At 36.4% G+C, this 26,829-nt stretch overlaps 1 protein-coding gene across 1 annotated transcript in view; it reads left to right on the top strand.

Annotated features, from left to right (window-relative positions):
• Nucleotides 1-26,612, top strand: part of INO80 (INO80 complex ATPase subunit) — a 101,256-nt gene extending 74,644 nt beyond the window's left edge. The window contains exons 28-36 of the mRNA XM_074289320.1: nucleotides 7,119-7,213; nucleotides 12,113-12,185; nucleotides 19,752-19,910; nucleotides 20,559-20,661; nucleotides 21,276-21,364; nucleotides 22,026-22,181; nucleotides 22,402-22,561; nucleotides 23,179-23,394; nucleotides 24,703-26,612. Of these exons, the coding sequence (XP_074145421.1) occupies nucleotides 7,119-7,213; nucleotides 12,113-12,185; nucleotides 19,752-19,910; nucleotides 20,559-20,661; nucleotides 21,276-21,364; nucleotides 22,026-22,181; nucleotides 22,402-22,561; nucleotides 23,179-23,394; nucleotides 24,703-24,920 (1,269 nt within the window). The 3' untranslated portion in view covers nucleotides 24,921-26,612. The remainder of the gene's footprint in view (nucleotides 1-7,118; nucleotides 7,214-12,112; nucleotides 12,186-19,751; nucleotides 19,911-20,558; nucleotides 20,662-21,275; nucleotides 21,365-22,025; nucleotides 22,182-22,401; nucleotides 22,562-23,178; nucleotides 23,395-24,702) is intronic.
• Nucleotides 26,613-26,829: the final 217 nt, after the last annotated feature.

Below are 26,829 nucleotides of genomic sequence, written 5' to 3'. Positions count from 1 at the left end.
TATAAATAGAGGAAGGAGTTCTTAGTGTGAGAGTATACAAGGGAATTTTATTTTACTCATTATGTTTATGTAGAAAAAAACATCAATCCCCTACCCTTCATCTGACTTCCAAATAGAATTGGGACCCTAGACTGTGCCTGAGAAGTCCTTTGAATTTCTTTGTGGGAAAACTTAAAGTTTTGGACTGACTCCCTAATTTAAAATTTAAGAGACCTTCTCGGCCTGATTGATGGGTTGGAACTATAATCATCAACAACATGGCATATTTGCTTCTTGTACCTGTTAAAACTCTTTTCATTAGTATTAAAACTCTCATCATTACCTTCTGTTGACAGAAATGTATTCTCAGGGACAATGGAGAACAAAAAGTAGGCAGCAGAGGAAACTAAAAATAAAGATAAATCATTTACACACGGGCAGCATGGCAGAGTTGGAGAGCCACTGACATAAAGGCCACATTGGGGCTCAGAAATATAAATGTTCTCATCCACACTTTTTATTTGTTTGTTTGTTTGTTTGTTTACCTTCTGAATCAGAGGATCAAGTCTTTAATGAATGAAAATCAAAGGGTAACAATAAGAAGGACTTCTTTGCACTTTGATTTTATTGACTCTAATGCTGTGTTTACTTAAATTATTAATTAGCAAAAGTCGAAATCTGACTAATTATAATGAAACAGTCTTGGTTCTGGAGAACTGAAACTTTTCCCATTACAGTAGTGAAATAATGACTCAGGATGCAAATGTGGCATTGATTATCCAAAAAAAAAAAAAAAAAAAAAAAAGGTCACCATTGATTTGCTTTGCTTTAATATTTTCTTCCATTGAAAGGTTCATTGTGGGGAATGGGCTATTTAAGAGAAATAATGGTGTAAAAAAAGGGCAAACTACTTTTTTAAAAAATTTTGGTTAATAAATTGAGTGACAAAATCCTTTTAAATTCCCTGAAAAGTTTAATTATGAAGGTACATAACAAATTTCATTTACAGACAATTTAGTGAGCAAATCTTAGATAATATATAAATTAGTGAAGTGTCTCTTAAGAGCAAGGTTCTGGCCTGTGCTGTAAGTTGCACATTTAAGTATTAGTTTTATTGAAGGCTTATGCAAAGACAGTCCAAAAAGTGGCCAGCAGTCTCTAGTATAATTCTACAAAGGTAGTTTCATTGTCCAGAAGAATATAAGTTGCCTACTATAGTGAGCTTCCTTTTGAATAAATCATTCTTGCCACTATGTCATATAGAGAGTTAGAAATGTAATATTACAGTGATTTGCAGCTACTATGAGTTGTAGTGATCCATCAGGGAATTTAGGGAAATGATTAGTAGTCTCTTTCCAAGGTGAAATCAAGAGCAGGTAAAATTCAAAAAATGAGTCATGAAATTACAAAAGTTGGTTTCAGTATTAATTGTACGAAATAGAACACAAACTCAGAAAACTCAGTGCATACTCTTCTGATTGTAGAAAAATCCTAGGCATAGAAATGAATATAAGTAGTTAGGACAGAACTGTTCTTCAGCAGAGAATTTCATTTAGTGCAGGGCTTTTTAAATATTTTTCATTCTTGATTCCTTTTAGCCCAAGAAAATTTTATGTGATCCTGGGCATATAGATATGTAAAAGTTATATAAATCAAACATTTATTGATAATAAATTATAGGTGCAGCTAGGTGGCACATTGGTTAGAGCACCAGCCCTGAAGTCAGGAGGACCTGAGTTCAAATCCTACCTCAGACACTTAACACTTCCTAGCTTTGTGACCCTGGGCAAGTCACTTAACCCCAATTGCCACAGCAAAAAAAAAAAAAAAAAAAAAAAAAAAAAAAAAAAAAAAAGATAATCATAAAGAAATTTATTTTTAAAACATTTTTTGGTATACATAGAATTTTATTATTAAAGACAAAAGCAAATTTGTGTATTAATGAAATGGATGTTTGTTTATTTTTACATAAAGAATTAAATCTTGGTGGCATATTTGATATCTTTTATTGTTGCCAAATTTTTCCTGATCCCCACATTCAGTTAGTTGTGTGACCCTATATGGGGTTGCCACCCACAGTTTAAGAAGCTTTGATTTAATGTATTGCATATAGAAGAAGCTTTTTATAACCATGGAAGTATCACTTTGCAGTCCTGGGGTGTGGGAAAAATGACAGTCCCTGAATGGACAAGACACTGAGCTCCAGATTTAGACCCAAGCCCCAGCTACCCATAATCTCTGTTTTCATTTTTGAACTAGATACAAAGTCAGAAAATTAAGGCAACTTTTTCTAGATGATTAGTAGTGCCTTTCTCTGGTATCTTTGGATAATCCTAAATCAAGAGAAAATAAAATATATGACCTAAATTTTGCAATTGATAGTGTAACCCGTCTTTGACATACATCCTCAAAGTTGAAGCTAGAAAATGTTGCAACCTATTGACAGTTAAGAGCATTAATATCCGTATATCCAGTCCATCTCTCCTATGAGTATTAGTTCCATATTACCATTTTTCTATCAAATGTTTCATTAAGTTTGAGACTCGGACATCTCAGACTCAACTTGCCCAAGACAGATGATGGTTTATTTCCCCTACAAATCAATCCTTTTTCAAATTTGCTGATTTCCGTGGAAGATATTACTGGTTGTTCCAATTTCCCAGCTTTATAACCTCAGCATTACCCTTGATTTTTCCAACCCCTTATCCCATATATCTAATCATTTGCCAAATTTTACCATTGCTACTACTATAAATTCTTATATTTGTTCCCTTTTTTTTGCTCATTAGATTCCCTGCCTCATCTCTCCTCACTCCAATCCATCCTGTATACTGCTGCAAAAGTAATTTTCCTTAAATATAGATTTGACCATGTAACTCCCTTAATTTATAAATTCCTTTTTAAAACCCTCTACTACCTGACTTCAGCCTGTTTTTCCAATCTCAGTAAGACATTAACTTCCACACTCTGCAATCTAGCACACTTGACCACCTTTCTCTTTCTCATACTTTCCATTTCTTGTTTCTGTGCCTTTGCAATTCCTGTTGCACCCCATCCTGTACCTAGAATGTACTTCTTCCTCACCCCCATTTAAGTAAGCCTCACCACCTACATAAGCCTTTTCTGATATACCCTACCTCCCATATGCTAAAGCCATTTCTCCCTTTCAACAGATTCTTTTATTTAACTACTGTGTATTTATTTCTATTTTGTTTATATTTTTTATATACTCATCTGCCTCATCATATAATGTGAGTCTTTTGAGAGAAGTAATTTTTTGGGGGGGGGGCCATAATACGCAGCAGAGTACCTGACACACAGTATTTAATAGATGCTTATTTTACTGAAAAATTTAAGAACTCTACCTTATGAGGCTGTGGTCTAATTTCTGCAGAACTCTGTCCTTCTTTAAGACACAATTTCCTAAATATTTTTTGATATTTAAAATGGTTTAGCCAATTTAGCCATCTTTCTTATTAGTGTTCTTCTTTGTTAGTATAAGAGAGTCTTTCTTTGTTGGTTTGTTAGTAGATTAGGAAGCAAAAAAAATGGAGTATAACCAGATACAGTACCAAGTATTCAGTAAATAACTGATAGTTTGCTGAAATGTAATAGTTCATACTGTAAAATGATTTATTAGTTTGTGGTACTTGGATATAGTATTCAATCATATTGGATCCCCACATTTATCTTCAAAATGAAATGACAGCTGTAGTAGAGACTTCATATTGTGTACATCTCCTTCAGGTGTAATTCAAGAATTATGTCATATCAAGGCTTCAGGTATGTCTTCTATGGAGTTCACTTATCTTTGGATAAACTTCAAAATCAGTACCCTATCTTACCATTCTTTGTTCTTAAAGTCACCATTCTCAGAATTACTTTCACTTTTGATTCTGTACCTTCAGTATCAAAAGAGAGAATAAGTAATTATTCTGTGTAAAATAAGAGATAGTTTTTAAAACATCCATCAATCCCTTCCTTTCTATCTTGATATGTGGATGAGCTTTATAGCTTCACTGTCTGTTTCACTCAGAAGAACTAGAAGACTGTCTAGACCAATTTTAGTATCTATTTTTCTTGTTGTTCTTTAAGGAAGCTCTACATAGTACATATTTTTATCCTATAGTAAATGACCTACATATCCTGCTTTGGCCTATGAGTGCTAGAATTTACATTAAACTGTATATTTGTATAAATTTCTCTTCTAGTGATAGTTAAATAAGATTGCTGAACTATAATGCAAGCCCTCTAATTCTTAATGTGTCCCAAACGTGTAAGAAATTAATAGGTAGAATTTGGCTGATTAGCAGATGTTATCATATATAACAATTACCGTTGTTATTGTTGAGTTTACATTTTTTGAGTACCTGCAATATCGTAATTGGACTGTGTTCAATAAAGTATTCCCTCTCTTATGGCCTAATATTTTTGTCTAACTGGTATCAGTTAGCAGATTGTCACCCAATTCCAGGAGTAAGCAACTGTTATAGAGTATTTTATAATGCCCCAGGTTGAAACTGACACATCTTGAAATAAAAATTCACAGATAACCAAATTTAAGACAGATGAAGATTGTTATCTATAAAGTCATCTGCAAAAATGCCTTATTGTGGTAATTGGGGATTCATCACAACTGTATTTCTCTTCAGTGGGCCTAATGGCTCTTTGTTTATCCATTTTCATTTTGGAAGCTTTAGATCTGAATGAATTGGAATGCTAGATACATGTTAGAATATGGATTTGCGTCTAGGTGGGGTTTTCATTGGGGTTTAGAAACGACAGAAAGAAATTGATCAACTGAGCATTTAGGGTGAAGAAATCAGAAAGATTAGTCTAAAAAGGAGGAATTTGATCTAGCTAGAATTTCATAAAATTCAGAATAGGGACCTTAAAGGTCATAGAGTCTTGACAACTTTGTTTCACACATGAAGTAACTGAGACACCCAGAGAAATGATTTTCAGAGAGGTCACATGACTATGTGGTAGAAGAGCTTAGACCTAGAACAGGTGATCTGATTCTGATGTGACATTGGAAAGTAGCTGAAGCTTTTAGCGCTTATTCTTTATCCATCAACTTCCATGATGTTGTATGAAGTCAATACTATAGAGTAATGGAAAAAACAGTGAACTTTAGAACCAGGAAATGTGAGTTCTGATTACAGCTCCACAACTAACTGACTAGTTGGCTTTGGCTAAAAATTTCAAGCCTCACTTTTCCCCTTGTATAAAAATGAATGAATTAAGCCACTTGAATTCCTTAAGATCTCTTTGCATAACATTCTTTGTCTCATGTCCCTAAATTTTTTCCTTAAGAGTGTGAAACTGATTAAGCACTGGCTAGTTCCTCTCTGATTTTTAATTTCCTTTATTCCTCAATGTCTAGTTTCCTATTGTTCTTTGACATTCTTTACTAAAATGGAATGTAAACTTTACTAAGCCTTCTAAAATCCCACTGATCTCTTGGGTGGAGAAGTAAAGGCTTCTTGGTGTGAACAGAGGGGTTGACTTCTATTGCCTCAGTAACGGACTCTTCTACAATCAGACTGGCTTCTTTATTGCCCTGGGTTAATAACCGTGGGCCTTGGTGGCTGAATGATATTCACAGCAAGGTTTTCTAGAAGATTCATTCATAAGTACTCTCTTGAGATTAGTCAGCTCTACTTAAAAAGAAAAAAAGTATAACAGGGGCAGAAATTCTTAACCTTTTATACATCATGGATTTCTTTAGCAATCTGATGAAGTCTATGGATTCCTCAGAATAATGTTTTTAAATGCATAAAATAATAGATTTGCAGTGGAAACCAATTATATTGAAATATAATTATCAGAGTAATAATTTTTAAAACAGGTTTACAGATCCCAGGTTAAGAACACTTGATTTTAGGGGAAGGCACAAGGTCCTGTAAAGGATCAAACATGATATATCCCAAGATTTCATGGCCTGAATGACTGTAGCTCCTTTTGTTGCTCCATTTCTAGATATTAGTCAAGCTCTGGATTAGCTACCAAAGTGGTGAACTTCTGAAGGCTATAAAGATATCATGTCCCCTATTATCTCCCATATCCCTTTTAATTTACAACATCCTGTTTCACCACCATGTCCTTAAAGCCATTAAAAAATTATGCCACTGAATACTAGCTTAATGTTTACTTAAAAAAACCCAAAACAAGTATCCCCTAAAGGTAGAAATGCAATTGTCTTATTTGATTGGTCAATTTCAGAGCTTTGTGGATGCCTTTAAATTCTCAATAATATAGCCCAAAGACCAGCTCAGAGTGAAGAATGGAGAAATGGGATACTTCATAAAAAAATTTTTTTTAAATGACTATTTAGAAAAAATGAGAAAGCTTTGGAAATTTATCCTGATGCTTAGACTTCCCATCATCCATCACACAAGTTCTGAATGAACAAAGCACAAAACAGGGGGTTAATATCTTTAGTCATAATTTACTGGGGCAAAAAGAAACACATTGGATTGTGTGACTGTAGCTGAGATCAGTATAGCTAGTAGTTCCCTTTCTAAGGTGATACACTTGTGGTGTGTGTTGATAACACATTGATTGATAACATTTAGAGTTCTTCAATAGCTGAGGTTTGGAAACAGGGCAAAGAGAACTTTTCACTTAGTTAGGAAGAGTGGTTAGTTAATAATATGAAACAACCAGAACTGGGGTGATCTCCCTCACCCAGCCCTACCCTCACTTCCTTCCAAGTAGATTTGATAGCAGTGGCCACAAGCCAATATTCTGGGTTCTCATGCTTTCTACTCTTCCCTCACCCAACCTAAGGACACTTGTCCTGGCTGCAGTTTATGGTACTATGGGGATGGGGCAAAATTTTCTACTTGCAGCTCTTCTAGCTATTTCCATGGTTACAAAAAATGTCATTGATAACATGGTTCATGATAAATGATATTAGAACTTAACAGAAATTCTTATGTGCAGTGTTTAATACTTTTTCTGTTCTCTCTGCTCCTCTCTCTTTCTTCCATCTCTCAGTTTGGTTTTTCTAATTTCTAGGGATTATGACCAACCCCAATATGGAAAAGGAAGGTGGTTGGGTTTTTTTTTTTATAAGATTTGGACTTGAGTAATTTAGATTAAGCCTCACTATGTTATTTGACTCCCTTTGGCAGGAATACATGGTTTACAGGAAGCATACATACATGAGGCTGGATGGTTCGTCCAAGATCTCAGAGAGACGGGACATGGTAGCTGATTTTCAGAACAGGTAACCAGAATGGAAACGTTCAAAGTTATATGTTTTACAGTTCATGTTGGTTTTCCTCTACAATTGCGAAAAATGGATTTAAAAAATTTTAAAGGTGCTGTGCGCATCTACATTATTCAGCAAATAAAGTTTGCTCATCAATCTCAGATATAATTCCCACTATCTAATAGTAACCAAATCATTTTGTAATAATGCATATGGGAAAGCTGTATATAAGAAGAAAGACATGCAAAAAATTTTGTGCTTGAATAATACTTCTTTACTCAACAAATGAATATTATTTAGTCATTGATGGAAATAATTTCAATTCAGATCAAGAATGCCATCCCCTTCTCTTCTCCAGAGCACAGTTTTATATAAAGGATCAGAGCATAATTACTTAGGTGTGTATATTGAATTCTCTTTATTTGCCTGATTCTTAAACTCACTTTTAAAATAGGAAAAAGATTTTTTAGAGTTGAAAAAATTAGATCAGCTTTCCCTATTGCTAACTTCAACAATTTTGGGGACAGCTAGGTGGCTCAGTGGATAGAGCACCAGGCTTGAATTCAGGAGGACCCGAGTTCAAATATGATCTCAGACACTTAACTCTTCCTAGTTGTGTGACCCTGGGCAAGTCACTTAACCCCAGCCTCAAAAAAAAAAAAAAAAAACTTCAACAATTTTGACATGTCACCATTTTGAACACTTATCTTACCTCTAAATTGACATTCCTAAAAGAAATAACATAATGTTTCTTTAAATTCTTTTGTGCCAGACCTCCATGCTTTTTCAAAGGTGCCATTAAAAGTTTGTGACCTTTGCCATTAGGCAGCAGACATTCATACTCCATTTGCACACTTGACTTATTCCCTGGTGTCCAGTGTTATGTGACTGAATCCCTATTTCACTGTGATGTTTCTAAATTTCTAAATAATTTCTAAATGAATTGACCTTTTGCAAATCCAGTTGCAGATATTGACTGATCTTTTAACTGATAAATTCCAGAAAAGTGTGTTTTGGAAGACTTAAGTATAGTATATTCTTCAATGACCTCACTGGGAAATCACTGACCTAACTTTGAGATTAGTAGCATGTAGCCTTCAAGTTACTCTAATATCAATAGTGAAGTAAAAATGAATAACTTTTAGTGCTTTCTTTTAAAATTTTAGCATTTTTTCTATTCATGACATCATCTGATCAATAAATTGATCATGAAGGAGAAATTTGTTGGGATTTGTTTGTGTTTTCCAAAATTAGCTAAGAAAAACCTTGTTTGCAGCTGAAAGTTCCAGGTTTCTCAGGGAACAGTAGGCCTATTAACTAATCATTTGGCCTCAACATAATCATACTGTGTACAGTAAACAAAATAACAAGAAAGACTTTGATGAGTGCATTTTTTTCAAGCCTTCTGAAAAGAAGATCAGTTCCTTCTTATTCAATGTTAATATCCTATCTGGTAAGCTAGGTTCTAAGGTCATAATTATGACTAGGAAACAATTTGTAGTTTCTTATCTATAATATCTGAGTGCAATGCTGAACACAAGTTTTTCTCATTGGGGAGAGAAGCTTCAGCTTAAGTGACTCTCTATTATTGGTTTGGTTTTGGCAAAGCAATTGGGGCTGTGACTTGCCCAGGTCATACAGCTAAGAAGTGTTAATTGTCTGAAGATAGATTTAAACCAAGGTCCTCTTGACTTCAAGACTGGTATTCTATCCACTAAGCTAAATGATTATACCAACTCAATACAAATAGAGAGAACTCTTAAAAATAAAAACATTTTTTGGAAGAGGAAAAGACCTTCCTTATCAAATACTTACAAAATAATGAAGATACATCAAAGGAAAAATTAGTTTCAAGCTCTTAGGGTATTAAGGTCAGCTAGAGTAAACAATAATTATTACAAAAGACATTTTACATTCCCTGCATATGAGATTTATTTAAAGGGAGATGGGAAGGATGTCCTTCCAGGAAAAAGTAGGACTGAGTCTAAAGGATATTTGACCAGAATGTCCTAACTAAGCAATATTAGGAACATGTGACCAGCATTTCAGAGTAAAAATCATTCACATTTCTATATAATCCTGAACTTCATTCCCCTTCTTCTCATCCCCTAACATTTATAAAATACATCTCTTAGAATATTTTGTAAGACCATGAACCATTAAAAGCATATGACACATTTTGTTTTGCCATAATAATTTGAGTGTTCACATTGTATAGAATATGTGATAATAATCATGACTTGAGCACTTTTGGTAAATAGTACAGGTCATTATTAGGTTTCATCACTGTCATGCCTTCGATCTTTTTTATTCTTCCTATGACCTGTAAGACAAGAAATCTAGAACTGTTCCAGAAGTTCTCCCCATATTCCTTATTTTGCCTCTAGAGGGCATCCAAGCAACCACATTGTCCTGTGGGATTCTGTTCTCCCCAGTGAAGTACAGATTTCTGTGCCTCTAATTAGATGTTTCACAAGAATATACCATGATTGTTGATGACAAGATAAAATGGAAAGAGAGGATTTATTAAAAATCCTGGAGAGCAGATTGAGAGTATTGTATATTTCAGCAAAGTATAACATTACTACATAGTTTGGAATGTATTTGCCTCACAGAGTTCATTTGTGAAATGATTGGTTTGGACTTAATGAATTCTAAGGCTTCTTCTAGGTCCTATGATAAACAGGTATCTTAAACATACGAAGTTCATTATCTTAGAACATGAACTGTTAACTTGGTGTATATGAATTTGTTTGGTTTTTAAAAAATGTAATTTAAAAAATTCTATGTATTTTTATCTCATGCATTTAAAAACACTATTCTGAAAAATAGTCCATAAGCATTCTTAGATTAGGGTTCCATTACACAAACAGATTGGAAACCCCTATCTTAGAGGAATTTTTTCCAACATTGACTTTCTTATTTAGCTTAGCTTTTAATCCTGGCTCCCTTACATTTTATCAGTATATTTTCTATATACTGGCAGTTCCAAAATTACAAATTCACTATAAAGTCAAACAGCAAGGTTGGAAATTTTACTTTCTAGACTACCCATCTACCATCATTCCCCAATAATACCACTAAAGATTTTCCTCTCTTTCTCCCTTTTCATTTCCCTAGGTCATTTCCCTCTTATAATGCCAATCTTCCTACTCATTCTCCTAGTATTACTCTGTTCACATTCCAGTCCCATCAAGTACTTCCTCCCTAATTGACCTCTGATCTCTGACCCTAGAGTCCCTAATGTCTTCAAAGGAACCACTATAGACGGTTTTCCCTGACCACACAGGGATAATGTACACCTCCTGTTCCAGTAGCCAACTACCTTACTCATCATAGTACTCTTGACTTCCTACCTCTCAGACCATGTGCAAGACCCCACACATCAAAGTCATTGGGAAACAGGTCCTATGTGTAATATTTAGGGGTCTACAAGTTCTCTTCGTGGTAAAGTTAAGTGTTCCTGTAAGAATGACTCATTTTCTTTAGCATTGAAGATACTAATATGTGCTTCAGCTAAAATATCTTTAAGCCAGCTAGGAGCCTAATCATTCAGAACCATTATCCTATAAAAACCAGTTTACAAATGAACTTTCAAATGACCAACCTTTTGCAAGTTGGAATTAGCCTTTTGGTTATATTATCTTAATTTTCCTTTTGCCTTAAATAATTTGATTCTGTAGAAGCAATAACATTTTTAAATTAGCATTTTAATTTTGTTGTTGTTCAGAGATGGAAGGCAGACAAAACTTTGTAAGTCATAATCTAGAAAAGATGTCTAGAAATGATCCTGCCTCCAAAAGCATCAGAAAGAGGGCCGAACAAATAGGTAGAAGACCTGGAGCCTAGTCTTGGCTCTGCCACTAACTCTTTATTTCTTCAAAGTTTCTTCACTGTTAGGCCTTAATTTAGGTTCCTGACAACTTTTCAAATATTGTTTTTCTGTGATTTTACTTTCTTGCAGGCAAGATTGTATTTAATCCTCCCAAGTAGGGGCCAGATTAGATTAGCAATGAACCTGGTTGCCTTTTTCAAGGCCTTTTTAAGGTTTTATTTTACTAACTGGGATTTCTGTGAATTGGGTCATTCTTATGTAGGGAAATTGAGATCTAAAGAAGTCTAAGGATAAAAAGAACATTAGATTTGGAATCAGAAGATTTTAAGTTTCAATCATGATTCTGAAATTTGGTATCTATATAATCCTGGGCAAATAAGTTGGTCTTCCCGGACTTGGTTTCCTCACTTGTAAAACGATTGATTTGGACTAGACAATCCTTTCTACTTGTAAATAAAACTATTTTCCTATAATCCTGGATCAAGTGATACAACCAAATTCTTATATCAACTGAAATATCTTTATTTTTTCAATAATGGGATCTAGTTTCTTGGGAAATTTTGTGAGTATTTTGTTTTCTTTTCCCCCTCAAGTCTTGTCATTTGTTCTGGTGAAAATATGAAAAAAAAAATTTTAAAGGCATTTATATATTAAGGGATGAAGATGTAAATTTTTCCTTGCAAAAAATGGTAGTTGTTTCTAAGATCATGTTAACACAAATGAATATAATTTCTGCAATGTGCAGAGCAAATGTTTTTCAGCAGAAAAGGGGTATACCATCTTGTAAAGGGAACTTTGCTTCTATTCCTCCTGTTTTGGGACCATACACTCACATCCCAATCAGAACAAGGAGTAACATTTTTGATATCCTATAGTAGAAGCAGAAGTTCATTTGATTACAAAATTTGTAGCGGAAAAGTAACTAAAAAAGATCTAATCTAAACCCCCTTTTACAGAAATAGAAATTTCCCTTTAACATTTGCTAAGACACATTTGGTTCCATTCTGCTGCTTCTCTTTATTTTAGGTAACTTTTCCTTTTCACACTAATTTTTAGTACCATATACTTCTTTTTATCAGGAATGACATCTTTGTATTCCTGTTAAGTACAAGAGCTGGAGGACTGGGCATCAACCTCACTGCTGCAGATACAGTAAGTAGCTAGAATAAGATCAAACCTTTCTTGAGAAACATCTATTGTAAACAACATTTTTGGCACCAGTTTTCCTCTATGTGTCCCATGACTTTTCTACTTCTTGTTTATTTATTTCATTGAAAGAATATTAATTATTTAGCTGTGATTTTTGAACTATCCTTTTGGAGTTTTCCATCTATGGTTTTTTTTTTGTTTGTTTTGTTTTGTGGGTTTTTTTTTTTTTTTTTTTTTTTTTAAGGCTGGGGTTAAGTGACTTGCCCAGGTCACACAGCTAGGAAGTGTTAAGTGTCTGAGATCATATTTGAACTCGGGTCCTCCTAAATTCAGGGCTTGTGCTCTATCCACTGCACCACCTAGCTGCCCCTTTCCATCTATGTTTAACATTCTTAATAAGTTACTTAGTTTTCAAATTTAAAAATAAAACATTTTCTTTTTCTTTTTTTTTTTTTTTTTTTACCAGAAGCTTTGCCTAGCATTCTTAGGACCTTCAGAGACACAGGGTTTTTGTTTGTTTGTTTGGGTTTTTTTAAAACACTCAACAAAAATTTATTAAATTCTACTATATGCCAGGAGATTGTGCTAGATACTAAGAATACAAAGACAAAAATGAAAGAGTCCCTAACTTTAGGAGCTTACATTCTTTTTGTGTGTGTGTGTGTGTGTGTGTGTGTGTGTGTGTGTGTGTGTCTTTTTTTTTTTTTTTTTTTTTTTTTTTTTTTTTTTTTTGCTACATTTTTCTATTTGATATTTTACTTTTTCCTCAGTTGCATTTAAAACAATTTTTAACATTTGTTTTTAAAACAAAGTATTCTTTAACCTTTATTCAGACACAATTAGTTCTTCTGGATAGCATTTTTTATTATAAATCCTTCAGAGTTGTCTTGGATCAGTGTATTGCTGAGAACAGCAAAGTCATTCACTTTACATTATTGCTATACTTTGTACACAGTACATTTTACTTTGCATGAGCCCGCAGAAGTCTTTCCAAGTTTTTCTGAGAGCATCCTGCTCATCATTTCTTATAGCACAAGAGTATTTCATCATAATCACATACCACAATTTATTCAGTCATTCCACAGTTGATGTCCATTCCCTCAGTTTCTAGTTCTTTGCCCTGAGAAAAGAACTGCTTTGTAAGTATTTTTGTACATAAAAGTCTTTTAAGGAGCTTACTTTTTTCTTCTTTTTTTTTTTCTCTCGAGGAAGAGAATATTTACATGGGTGGGTATGTGTGTGGGTGTGTGTGTGGGTGTAAAAATTATTTGGAGGGAATAGAGAAGGCTTGGGGAAAGAAAAAAGGCTTCAGGTAGAATATGGAGCTTGGCAGAATTTTAAAGGAAACTAGAGATTAAAAACCTGGGTGAAAAGATACATTCCAATTATGAGGACAATTAATAGAAAAGTACATTTTCTGTAAATATCAATAAGGAGACTATAGAATATATGAAGGGACATAATGCATAATAAGGCTAGAAAGTTAAGTTGGAGCCAGTTTGTGAGGAGTTTTAAATGTCAACAAGAATTGCTTTTTATCCTAAAGGCAGCAACAAGCTTCTGGTGTTTTATGAAATGGGTACGATACAATGAAACCTGTGTTATTTAGAATAATGTCATTGATAGATGTGAAAGATAGACTGGAAAAGGATAATGACCTGAAGAAAGATGATGAAGTAGGAGGCTTTTTGCAGTGAACTATGCTTACACTAAGATGGTAATCAAATAAATGTAGAGATTCTAAAAAGTGTCATAGAGGTGGAACTTGTGAGACTGCAAGTGAACATTGAAATGAGAGTGAATTATGGCATCACAGACAAAAATAATAGTCAGAAATGGGAGCAAGTTTGGGAAAAATAAGTGACCACAATTCTATGTCCCTGTTAAATTAATAAATCATTTTACTCACAATAATCCTGTGCAACTAAGAGGAAACATTTTTTATTACAAGAGGAGTAGGTTGTAACTTTCCCATGTTACGTGGTTAGCAACTATCAGATTTAAACTCGGATTTCTCATAACTATAATCTAGGGTTCTCTGGGCAGAATGAATTTAAGAAGTTAATAGGATATCCAAGTGGAGATGTCCTAAAGGCAATTTGGACATGAAAGTCCTCATCAACAATGAATCTACTTTCTTTCCACAAAAACACTCTGATCACTTTCTGGTTGAAATTGTAGATAGCAAGACATAGAACTGGTGACCTTTGCAAGTATCTTTTTCCAAGTTGCTTCATGGTCCAAAAAGAAATCATTTAGGCACAGAAATAGACTTTTTAAAGGGAATAGTTATGGATGTTAAAATACATCTTCATGAAATGCATTTTTTATCTAATTTTTATCTAATAATTATCACCACCTAGATAGTAGCAAAGCATTATTACATGTATTTTCATGGAATTTAGCAAGACTAAAATTAGTCAGCCAATAAATTAATATTTAATTTCCATGAGTAGACACAAGACTTTGCTATTTCCCTTCTACATTTGGAAAATCTGATCAGCTTTATCATCTTCAGAGACAAATATCAGTGCTAGGATCAGTAATGAATTTACAGGCAAAAGACCTTAGTGAACTTTTGTTCTTCAAAAAAAAAAAAAAAAGTCCTATTTTCTCAAAGATCTCACTATTTACTTTGTAACTATTTTAACTTATAACCAACCTCCAAAATAAAAAAAAAGCAAATACAACAATTCCCCATTAATAAAACACTTAATGTGCTGTATATAGCTTTGTCATTAAACTATTAAGTCAGAAGTTCTCCTTAACCTTTATTTTTGTGTGTATCAGATATTAGAGATTCCCATCTGTTTTCTCAAATTTGCTTATTCTTTAGCAATTAATTAAAGTAAATGAGAATGCAAAATATTCCTAATTTTAAAGTCCTTAATATTTTACTCATCTTATTCAGGAGTTTCAATTTTCTCAGTAAGAAAAAGAATTAATTTAGTTATAATTCAACTCTATATATTCTTTCTACTTCTCTTTACTCTTTCTACTTTTACAGAAATCCTGTATAAGGAGATCTGTACAGAGGTTAATAGACTTTTATGAAGTGGGATGTAAAAATCATCTGAGCCAAATATGAATGGTTAGAAAAGGAAGTGGAAACCAAATTATTTAAAAAGGAAAAAAAGGGACCTTGTAAGAAATGGATGAACATTTATTTGGTTTCCAAGTTAAGAAAATTAAATTGGAGAAATGAAACTTAAATTAGAAAATTGAAAGTCACAAGGACATCAAAGGATAATCAAGGGGTAGAGGTTTTCTTCCCCCAAAAGAATGTAAGAATATAAGTTCCTTGGGTACAAATTGGGTTTTATAATCTGGGGTGGTAGCCTGAGATTTGAAAAGAATCTTTTGTTCTTTGTCCTTAGCCCCCCACTGTTATCCTCTCCCTTCTAGAACGTAAGTTTCTTGGAGGCAGAGATTGGTCATATAAGCCATGTGATTCGAGATGGAGATTCAGGATGTAATATTCAATTAATGGGGTCTCAGAGGAGGGAATTGTGCTTCCAGGCTGAAAATAAAAATAAAACCGAAAAAAATATGAACTGAGTTTTTAATTATCTATTTGCCCCATAGAGGAGGCCTGTCTATTCTCTGTATCATTTTAAATGTGAACTCAAAATATTGAAAAGGATTATATGAATTAATATAAAGTGAGCAAAATTAGAAGAACACATATATACAGTTGCTACCAAGCAAATTGATGAAATGGGAATCTTTCCCTTCTCAATTTTATTCTGTTACTAAAAAGGACAGAGGGTTTTAGAGGAACATCACAGATTTCACAATCTTAATCTAAGAGAATAGATATTGTTCTCCTATTAAAATATAACTTGCCTTTTTTCTTGCAGTGGGAGGGGGATAGATATGAAGCAAGGGTGCTACAGATACAGAATGTTGCATCCTTTGAGATGTTGCTGATTATAGATTGATTTTGCTTAACTGTTTTTGGTGTTTTGTGAGCTTTTTTCTTTTAGCTATAAAAGAGGATTCAGTACAGATTGAAAATTCTTTTGGGAAGTAGCTTCTATTAAAAGAAAAGGCATGAATTTTGAAAATAATATATTTTCAAAATAAAATTTCAGTTAAGGGAAAAAAAAAAAACTCCCTGCCCTCATACTCCAGCTTCTTTTACACATCTCCCTAATTCATAGTCACAAGCCATTATTTTTGCCCTTCGATGTGAGACTGTATTCTAGTCTGTAAATGTTTTCAGGAGAATCCCCCAAAGTTTATTATCAGCACTTGAGAAAAATCAGGACAATTGTTTAATCCTACTATATTCTTATCTGTCATTGTCATCTTTCCTTTTAGACTACCAATACACTCTGAGATTCCTAATATACTTGTGCCCATTATAGTATGCTGCTGATCTTCATAATTGAAATCACCTTCCCTCTTAAGAGAGTTCCCAAGTAATTAGTGGCATGGACCAAAAATTAAGGAAAACCATTGTGGGGAGCCGCTGTTCTTCCAGCTCCTACAATCCATACTACTTATTCCAATGTTCTTTACATAAAAATGCTTTTCTTAATCTGTGTTGTTCCCCACAAATCCTTTACCAAGTAGCAGAGAAAGATGAGAAGGAAGGAATGATTTTCTGTTCACCTTAGGGGGGATATGGCATTTGGCATCAAATAATTTTAAAATGAACTTTTGGAACATGGGCTCATTTATAAGCTGATTGCTCCCTGAAGGAAGTGAAACACTTGAGGCCTTGAGTACTATTACTCAGTTATTATTATTCAAATATTATTACTTTCTGATTGAGCTCAATAATGCCTCCAAAAGTCAGGTTTTATTTTCATCTTAGTATAATTAGTCCTGAACTTTCCTTTTGGAGCTGCAGTTCAGCTTTGGAATATCCATAGAAACACTTAGGAATCTAGGGAACAGTCTAAATCATTGGGGAGAAGTAGTATCTCATAGATTTGTTCATGTTTGTAAATAGATATTCTCATACATGGATGTATATCTGACACGTACTTGACAGTTATTTGAATTCATTGGATTTTAATTCATGGAAATTTTCCTTGCAATTCATTTTTTTCCCTTGGGTTTATCATTCCTAAAGTAGGAATAGCTGTAGGAACAATCCACTGTTGTTTATATTTTGGGGTCAGACTCAGTCTGAGTGTTTATACTGTGAAGAAGAATGAGAAATCTGTTTCCAGGATAATGATAAGTGTAGTGGTGTGCCCTTGGGCATTCTAATGTTGATTTTTAAGCCACATGAGGAATAAAATTGCCTCCCATTCTCCTGGAAAAAGTAGTTCCTCTTTCTAGGTGTTTGATCAAGCTTTTTTTGGTGTTTCTATGATTTCCCTGTTCTTTATCTCACACACAGAATATTTATTCTTTCTGGGGACCCCGTTACAAGGTTCCTCCCTCTTTCTGTTTACAACTTGTGGAAGATGCTGACTGTTAATGTGTTTCCCCTTAGTCATCGCTTGGCCCAGCTCTACAGATTGAACTACTTTAATCTTTCCTAGTTAAGTCAGTCTCTATAGTCCTCTAATTGTTGTTTGTTCTTCTTTGGAATTTCTCCCTGCTGTCTATAAACTTGAGTGCTACATACAATTATTGATAGGCACTGCCTAACCCTTTCTATAGCATGGTTTAATTTGTTTCATGTGTGTTTAAACTTATTTTCCCTAAAAGAGTAAATTTGTATTTTTATAAACTGAAGCCTGCTTTGTTTTCTTGTTCTCCTTGTTTCCTGACCTCTAAGGTCATTTTAAAAATAGTTATCAACTGCATTTTGTTTTACTAAATTAGAATTATATACCTGGGGCTATGATCTTATGATCTATGTATTAAATGTAGCTTAAGGATGAGTCAGTGTTTGAGTGCCATGAGACTTTGTGGGGAAAAAATGTAAATATTCAGTAAGCAAATATGAAGTGATTCAGCATGTGTGATTCCCCATTATGTGCCCTCTCATTCAAGTGTGTCACAAGAGTCTAGTTTTTACAATATGTAATTATTTAGGTCTTCTGAGTGAAGGTGTCCTGGCTTAATAAACCTAATTAGCTAACTGTATTTTGTCTATTTTTTCCTGTGACTTAGACTAAATATGAGAATATGTTTTACCTCCCTAATAAGGCTCTGAATTAGTGTATGATGTTCCTGTTTACTATATTTTTACCTCCTCCAAACTGGGTGAGGTGTTACATTAGTTGATGGGAAAGGATTTATAAGAAAAACAGGGTTCATCATGGAAACTAATTGTTGTTTGGTACACATTTTCAGTGTCCATCCAGTTCTAGCCAAACCCCTTTGATTTAGATGATCCATCAGTTAATCAAGTATTTTTTTTTTTAATTTTCTGTATGCTAGATAGACCCTGTAAGGAATAGGAAAGAAATATGGTCTCAGTCCTCTAAGTAACTTACAGCTTAAATAGGTAAACAGCAGTAATAACCTGAAGTCAAGAATGAGACAATTCGACTTTATAATTTCAAATTTAATCCTATTAGATTGGATTGTAAGGAATTAAGGGGGAAAAAGAGAAGCTATTATGTATAGTTAGAAAAAGTTTAATAGGAAGGTGGTATTTGCACTGTACCTTGAATAATGGAGGTGGAATTTGATAACAGGCAAAGTATATGGAGAATATCATGAGCAAAGCCAAATGAATGTGACATTGAAGAAACCATTTTTACTGGAAGGTTAGCTATGTGTAGAAAAGTGATAGAAACTGAAATTGGATAGGTAAGAAGTTATGTTATAGAGGGCCCAGGAACCATCTCATTTTCTGTAATGTGATAGAAGTGTTTTAGAAAAAGTATATTGCTTACAATTTACAAATGGATTGGACTCATAAGTATAGCTAGAAAGCTGTTACTATTATCTAAGCATGAGGTAAAAAGGGCCTGGATTAGAATGATATTTGTAGAATAAGAAAGATAGGAAAGCTCTGAACTAGATCTCTCCCAGAAAGTCCTTTCTGGTTGGTTTCAGCCTTATAGGATGTGGATAGCAAGCTATCAGTTTTTGAATTCCCTTGGAAATGCAGTTTTGTTTTTTCAGCACTAATAGGTATGCCCCACATCCCTGAAGCTCATTTCCCCCTTATCTTAAGTAAATCCAATAAAGGTAGACTGAGGTACAGACTCCAAGCAAGAGACATCAAGAATCTTCAAGAGAGGGGAATCACCTGTAACAAAACAATCCTAGAAATATCAGAACTAGTATTGACCAATATGGCATCAGTTTCATATTAATGATTTAATTATTATAGAATTTTTGCTTTTGGGCCCCATACTATATATTTCTTTGGCAAGGAGGGAGGGGTTACTCTTTTATACTTGATTCTTTTATGCTAGAAACCCTGAATGAAGACAAAAACATCTCCCCACTCTGTGATGGGGGTGGGGGGTGGAGGTGGGGAAGATTGGAAATCGGAAAGACCTATCAGGGGTTATCAATATGGTACAAAGAAGATTTGACTTCAAGAAGGGACAAAGACCTAGATGACTGGATGTACATTTCTCAGAATTCCTGGTCCTGCCACTTGGTGGGGCTTCCCCGGGGCTACACTGTCATCTTTCTGTGCAGGTAATCTTCTATGATAGTGACTGGAACCCTACAGTGGACCAACAGGCTATGGACCGAGCCCACCGGCTGGGTCAGACAAAGCAGGTGACTGTATACCGGCTCATCTGCAAGGGCACCATTGAGGAGCGCATTCTACAGAGGGCCAATGAAAAGAGTGAGGTAAGCACATGAACATGATCTCTGAGAAAAGGAACTGGGCTGGTAATGGAAGAAATTGCACATGAGAAGGTGTTTACTTGTGCTGAGATTGTTAGGAGGCATAACATGGACAGTAGGTCAGTTGAAGTGAAACTCATAGCTGAGACTTCATCCTGTTGCTCTACTCACCAAAATTATCTCTAGATTTTTCTAAGTGAGTCTCTTCCCCTAGAGTTAAAGGGAGCCTTTCAACAGGCCTGTATGAAGTACTAACTTTAAGATGGAGACAGTTCTTCATGATTGAAATGTTCACACATTTCAGGGGAGGAAATAAGCATTTGGCCTCTGTAATTATCAGTTCAGTGAAGTGCAAGCTCTGAAAAATTTCCTAACTTTGATTGTCTACTCCATGTTAATCTACTACTGGAATACTCTGTCAGGCTGAAGATTCCCCAAAGAATTGTGACTTTTTCATTGTGAATGTTGGGCTTAATATCTCTCAAGTGGCAATGCCAGGTAGAGAGTCAAGATTCTGGCTCAGTAGATGTGTAATTTGTGAGCCAGAAGTATCAAGAACCTCCCCTCAAGGCAGCTTGGGAAAAATTTATATATTTCCTATGTTGAATTGAATTAGCCTAAGAGTAAAATATTGCCTTTGATTTATTGTAGATCCAGCAGATGGTGATCTCAGGTGGGAATTTCAAACCAGACACCTTAAAACCCAAAGAAGTGGTTAGTCTTCTACTAGATGATGACGAACTGGAGAAGAAATGTACGTGACCCAAGCCTTAACTGGTGCCTCTTCCTTTTGGAAATTTCTCCATAATATATAAATACTTCTCTTCCTCCATACTTCAACTTCAAAGAACAATGGTTTTCAACTGTGCTTTCTAGTGTACAATTTGAGGACTTTTGGCCATATGTGAGCTTTACAGCAAGAAAAATGTCAGAAAACTGGAGTGCTGAGTAGAAAGAAGGAAGGGAAGACCCAAAAGTTATAGGAAGTTGAATTCAAGGACCCAAGTTTTTTAATCTGTATATTTTATCTTTGGCCTGTTCTTACTGGAACTAGGTTACCAAAGGTGGGAGGAAATATTCAGATTTAGAATTATAGAGCACAACAGCCTTAGTTGTGGATTATGATGATTCAAGTTAGAAACATCTTTTAAGGCATCTGAAGGTCCATTCTCAATAGGCATTTACCAGATTTAGGTGTAAGGCATATTCCTAATGATACTACATCACCCAATTGAATGGTGGACATAATTTTATTTATTTTGAGATGCTACATCATATACAAAGGTAAGAAATCAGATTTTATATGTGGAGTGTGGCTGCTATAGGCAAGATTATCATTCATTCTATCTTATTTGTGTTTCTTGGTAGTGAGGCTTCGGCAAGAGGAGAAACGACAGCAAGAAGAAACCAACAGAGTGAAGGAGCGCAAACGGAAAAGGGAAAAATATGCAGAAAAGGTACATCAAGCAGAAGATGGGGGAAGAGGGGTCAAAAAGCACCAGACCTATCTGTAAGTGACTTGCAGTAACAGACTCACTTTTGGTCATGGTGAAATGGCAATGGTATGCAATGGTATGTTTGGTATTCAGTGGCTATCACATTGATGTTTTTGGTTCTGTTACATGATGTGCTAAAGATGGAGAAAGACCCCCCCATTAGTGGTATCAAACTCAAAAAGAAACAGAGACCACCAAACTGAACCTGTGGACCACATAGTTGACTTAGAAAACTGCATTTTAACATTATCTGTGTTCTATTACATTTTATTTATTTTTTAAAAAATATTTCTGAGCCCTGTCCTGATAGGCCATTTGTTTGACACCCTGTTACTTAGGTCATGAATAGTTCACTTTATCATATGTAATGCAGTCAATTTGCAACATTGCGTTAATGTGGGGACCCAAAGTGTACTTTCTGATCTCAGATTTCCTTTCTGATCCAAGCCCCGAGAAGTTTAGTTCTGTGGGTAAAGTGGGGTCTTCAGCTCCTAGTACATGTTAGGAAAGAAGATATAAAGAAAATTAATTAAGAGCAGTAGCCTTTTATTTTCTTCTTTGCAGATTTTCAGAAAATCCCTTTGTTTGATATGTTTTGATGTTTCTTTGCTTATGTTTCCAGAAAAAGAAAGAAGATGAGCTGGATGGTAAAAGGAGGAAGGAGGGAGCCAACCTAGTGATTCCTTTTGTTCCTTCTGCTGATAATTCCAATCTCTCTGCTGATGGGGATGATTCTTTCATTAGTGTGGACTCTGCCATGCCCAGCCCTTTCAGTGAGGTGAGCCCTTTATAATCTGTAGTCACAGACCCTTCAGTTCAGAACAGGATAGACTATATCCAACACCCCTGGCATCTTTTGCTGTGCTTAAAGTTTACCTTCTGTGTAGTCTCACATCCCCAGAACCAGACAAACTCCAGGAGGGGCCTTTGTTGGAGTCACTTTAAAGACTGGTCTCATGTGGGTTGTGAGCTGAGATTGTCGCTTCTTTTACCTGCAGATTTCCATCAGTAGTGAACTACATACTGGTTCCATCCCTCCCGATGAGAGCAGCAGTGATATGTTGGTCATCGTCGACGACCCAGCTTCCTCAGCACCTCAGTCCCGTGCTACCAATTCTCCTGCTTCCATCACAGGCTCTGTCTCAGATACCATGAATGGTAAGCAGAGTTCCTGTATTGTACAACATGCCATACTCAGTGCCCGTGGTCTCTCACAGCTGACACTTAAGTGTATTGCCCTTGAGTCCCATACTGCTTCTGTGGTTATTGTTTAATCCTCCCATTCCAAATGAAGTAGGAAAACAACAGAGAAATTACAGCTATTCATTCTTTCAGCAACCCTGTCAAGAGTAAAAGAAACAGAAATAAGGAGGGAACTGGACTTTATCAAGACTATAGATCTTTTTTATTCTTAAGCATGCCTGTTGACTTATTCCAGTATTCACCTAGTCTACTGGTTTTGGTCAGGTTTAGATTTTCCTCACTTTGAGAGCTATGATCTTGTACTCATTATCTCTTGGGGAAGTCTGGTCTTTTTATATTTCAAAGTAAGAAATCAGACTTATGTGTCCCAGAGTACAGAATGTCATTTTAACTGTGACTTGAGAATGCCTATTTATTCCTCAGTTTCCCACCCCTATTAAATGGAAATAAACTCTTCCATAGGGTTCAGAAACCAAATATAAACATCCCCTGGACCAGTTTTCCCTATCAGTGCAGAGTCACTCTATGGCTTTAGAAATTAAATGTTTTCTCTTTTCCCCTTGTTCCCACAGGAATTTCTCTTCAGGAAATGCCATCTACAGGGCGTGGCCACTCAGGCCGAAGTCGGGGCCGCCCCAAAGGTTCAGGCAGCACCTCAAAAGGAGCAGGGAAAGGCAGGAGCCGGAAATCCACAGCAGGCAGTGCAGCTGCAATGGCTGGGGCCAAAGCAGGGGCTGCGGCAGCATCAGCAGCGGCCTATGCAGCATACGGGTACAACGTGTCTAAAGGTACAGCACAGCTAGTGGACTGAAGTTCCAGGCTCCCACATGCCTGGGGCTAGAATAGGACTATAAAACAGTAAATGCTTCAGAAGTTGTAAGGATGAATGGGACTTGAATAAGTATAAGGTAAGGTATACCCTAGAAGGAGGATTAGGCAAATTGTATTTTGCTGTGGTGAGACTTTCATGGAGAGTAGTAGGACAAAAAGTTATAAAAAGTGAAAGTAGGCCTCTTAAATAAGACCTTTAATGCCAAAGTAAGAAATTTATTTTAGCCTATATAATTTTAATAGGAAGTTTTGAAGATTTTTGGGCCAAGGGAATGACTTAGTGAAAGTAATTGGAAAAGGTTAACACTTGCATATAGAATAAATTGAAGGTGATAGAAATTGAGAGGTCATCAAGACGGGTTTGGGGGGGGGGCTTATATTCAATAGTCCTATCATAAAAGCTTGGACTCCATTTGGTACTGTGGGAATGAAAGAGAGAGGATGGAGATGGGAACTATGGAGGATACAAACAATAGAATAGTGATATTAGCTTGAGGTGGGGGAGGAACCACCCATGGGAAAGGGAGATGTCAAAGATAGAACTGATGTTTAGATCCCTCTACTGGCTGTTACAGATATCTAAGCACAGCTCTGACCCTCAAAGAGCTTATTATAATTTTTTATGAGGAAGATATTAACATATTTAAAACAATTAGAGAAAGTGAGAGGTGGGAGGAGGGAGTGGCCAGCCCCAGTACAATGAGAAGTGACTAGGATAGATCCAAAAAGTCAAGGAAAAATTCATAGAAGAAAGGTAGACTTGAGCTTAAGCCTTGAAATGTGGATTGAATTTTAGAAAGGTAGAAAATGTGAACAGGCATTTCAGGCAAGGAGAACAGCACAGACAAAAATGGACAGTAGTCAGGCATGGTATTCTCTAGGTTTCCTATTGGAAGAAAGGAAGGTCTGCTAGTCCCTCACATTCTCTTAAAAATGCGTAACCAAGGAAGTATACTTAAAATCTTAGAATATTTACTAAGATGTCATCATATACAAATTCAGCTTTCTCCCATTCTACTTACAGTGTGTCCTTCTTTGCCTATGGGCATTGAACTAAGATTCAATATTAGGTATATTGTGTATAAATTAGCTTTGTTTTTCCTTTTAAAAAGCTGATGCCTGATTCTATCCAGGGAGTAATGTTCATCACATGAGAATGTATCTAGGGAAGGCAAACATGACCAAGATTTCTAACAGAAAGGCAACTTGAGTGGTATGTAGGACTGATTTTTTTATTTTCTCTTACTTTCTTCCCCTGTCTCTAGGAATCTCTGCCAGTAGCCCTCTACAAACATCACTCATTCGACCAGCTGGACTTGCTGACTTTGGACCTTCAAGCGCCTCTTCTCCCTTGAGCTCACCTTTGAGCAAGGGAAATAGTGTCCCTGGGACTCCCAAAAGCCTCAATGTTACCAGCAGCCTGACCCCTGACCCACTGATTCGGAAACAGGGCAAAGGACCTAATCCCCCTGGGGGACGATAACCACCTTGGGCCTCTCAAGCTTTTTTTTTCTACCAAACTGGGGCCCCATGCCCTTCCTGCCAGCTGATGGCTCTGGATGATTGCCCTCTTTGGCATCCTGCATCCCCAGGGAGGGAATGGAGGTGAATAATCACAGCACAGTGAGGACAGGCAGGTGGCTGATGTGAGCACTTTCATCACCTGTTTCTCAAAATGATCCCCTTCAGGATGCCTATAAGAAGAGGTCCCAGAGGCAGGAATCAATCCACCACATCTCAAATGAACTTTACAGCCAAGTCTTAAACCTCTCACTGGGAAAGGGCCATGTTTCATTGCCACCCTCAATCCCACAAACTTCTGTTCTTCCTGCTTCTTCCCCTTTTTCTACTCTCTACCCTCTCAAGATGGAGTGGGCTCTACCTGAGACTCTTAGAGGATCGGTGTCCGGCCTCCCAAGTCCCCTGGAGGATCAGTGGGAAGGTGCAACCTTCTGCCCCTGGGCATGTCCCTTCTAAAGAAGCACAGGGTACAGTGAGTAGGTCCTGTGCCTGTGAGGAGTGTTCCACAGAGATTTTCTGAAAGGGCAAAAAGGAGGAAATCATGTATTTAGCCTCATTACCACAGCTTAGTCCGTATAAATGATCTCTAAGGGACCTCCCTCCTAAGGTCACCAGAAACTCCTCTCTGGCCAGAGTCGGCTCTGCTGTTGCACGGTCCTGCCCTCAAAATGGCAGCATGGTAGGCGTTGAGCATTGAGTACCAGAGGAGGTGGCAGGGGTATGGGTTAGGTGAGAGTGACCAGGGGAGAGTATGAGGTGTTGAAGTAGCACTTCCTTTGGGCCTTCTTTGCCTAGACCCCCTGGAGAAAAGGGCTACAGACCTTCTGTTTCCTGTGCAGAGCGATGGTCTCCCATTGTACTCCCACTGTCCATGGACAGTCTTCATTGCACCCTCTTGTTCATTCCTAGTAATCTCTAACTCTATCCCAAGCCCCCAGCAGCATCAGCAGCTCCCATCCAAGGGACCGTCAAGAGGCCAGTAATGAGAACAGGGTCATCCAAATCAGGCTTCCCTCACTGATCCTCTCCCAGACTCCCTCTACCCACCCTGAATGCACAGTCTCCCCATCCCCTACCCTTTAATCCCCTGCTTGGCTGTATGCACTGTCTGTATTGCACTGAGAAAGGGAGGGACATCGGGAGTGGGGTGGGAAGGGAGAAAAGGAGGAGATCCCCATACTGACACCACACAGCCCAGGGACTGACCAGTCTGGACATTCTGGCTCTCTGACAGAGGGTGGAAAGAGGAATGGTCTTTGCTGTGACCACAGAAGATGGTTTTCCTGCCTGCCTCCCAGCCTGATGTCTCAGCGTGAAGCAGGTGCTTCCAGGCGGCTCAGCCTCTAATTTGCACACCTGAAAATCGCGGAATTGAGTTTAGTTAGATTGATTTTAAAGCCCTTTTTTGGGAGGGGAGTGGGGATGAAGGGGAATCGTTTAACTTAAATCATTAAGACTCCCCTGCCTAACCCAGACTCCCGTGTACAGATGCTATTTAGAGGGAATCAGAAAAATGCCAAGCCTTTTTTTCTCTTTGAATGTGCTGTCTATTTTTATAACTGAACTTGTACATATGTATAAAGAGAGACACATCTTTCTTTTACTAACTGGAGAAAAATCTTAAATAAAATGGAGTGAGATAATTTTATGTAAATTGGGATCTCTGTGGTTTGTGAGCTACCTTTCCTTCAAGAACCAATGTTCTTCTATGTGGGTGTGGTTGGAAGACAAAAGTGGCAAGTGGAGAGCCCAGCACTGTTCTTATGCTATAAGAGAAGAAGGTTTATGTGACAAAGAATGAGTTATGAGTGCTGCTCCTGTGTGTGTGTGTGTGTGTAATTGGACCCAATTAAGTCATTACCTGTAGTACT

The sequence above is a fragment of the Sminthopsis crassicaudata genome, chromosome 2 (assembly GCF_048593235.1).
Source record: "Sminthopsis crassicaudata isolate SCR6 chromosome 2, ASM4859323v1, whole genome shotgun sequence".
Classification (NCBI taxonomy): domain Eukaryota; kingdom Metazoa; phylum Chordata; class Mammalia; order Dasyuromorphia; family Dasyuridae; genus Sminthopsis; species Sminthopsis crassicaudata.
This window is presented reverse-complemented; position numbering and strand designations above follow the sequence as displayed.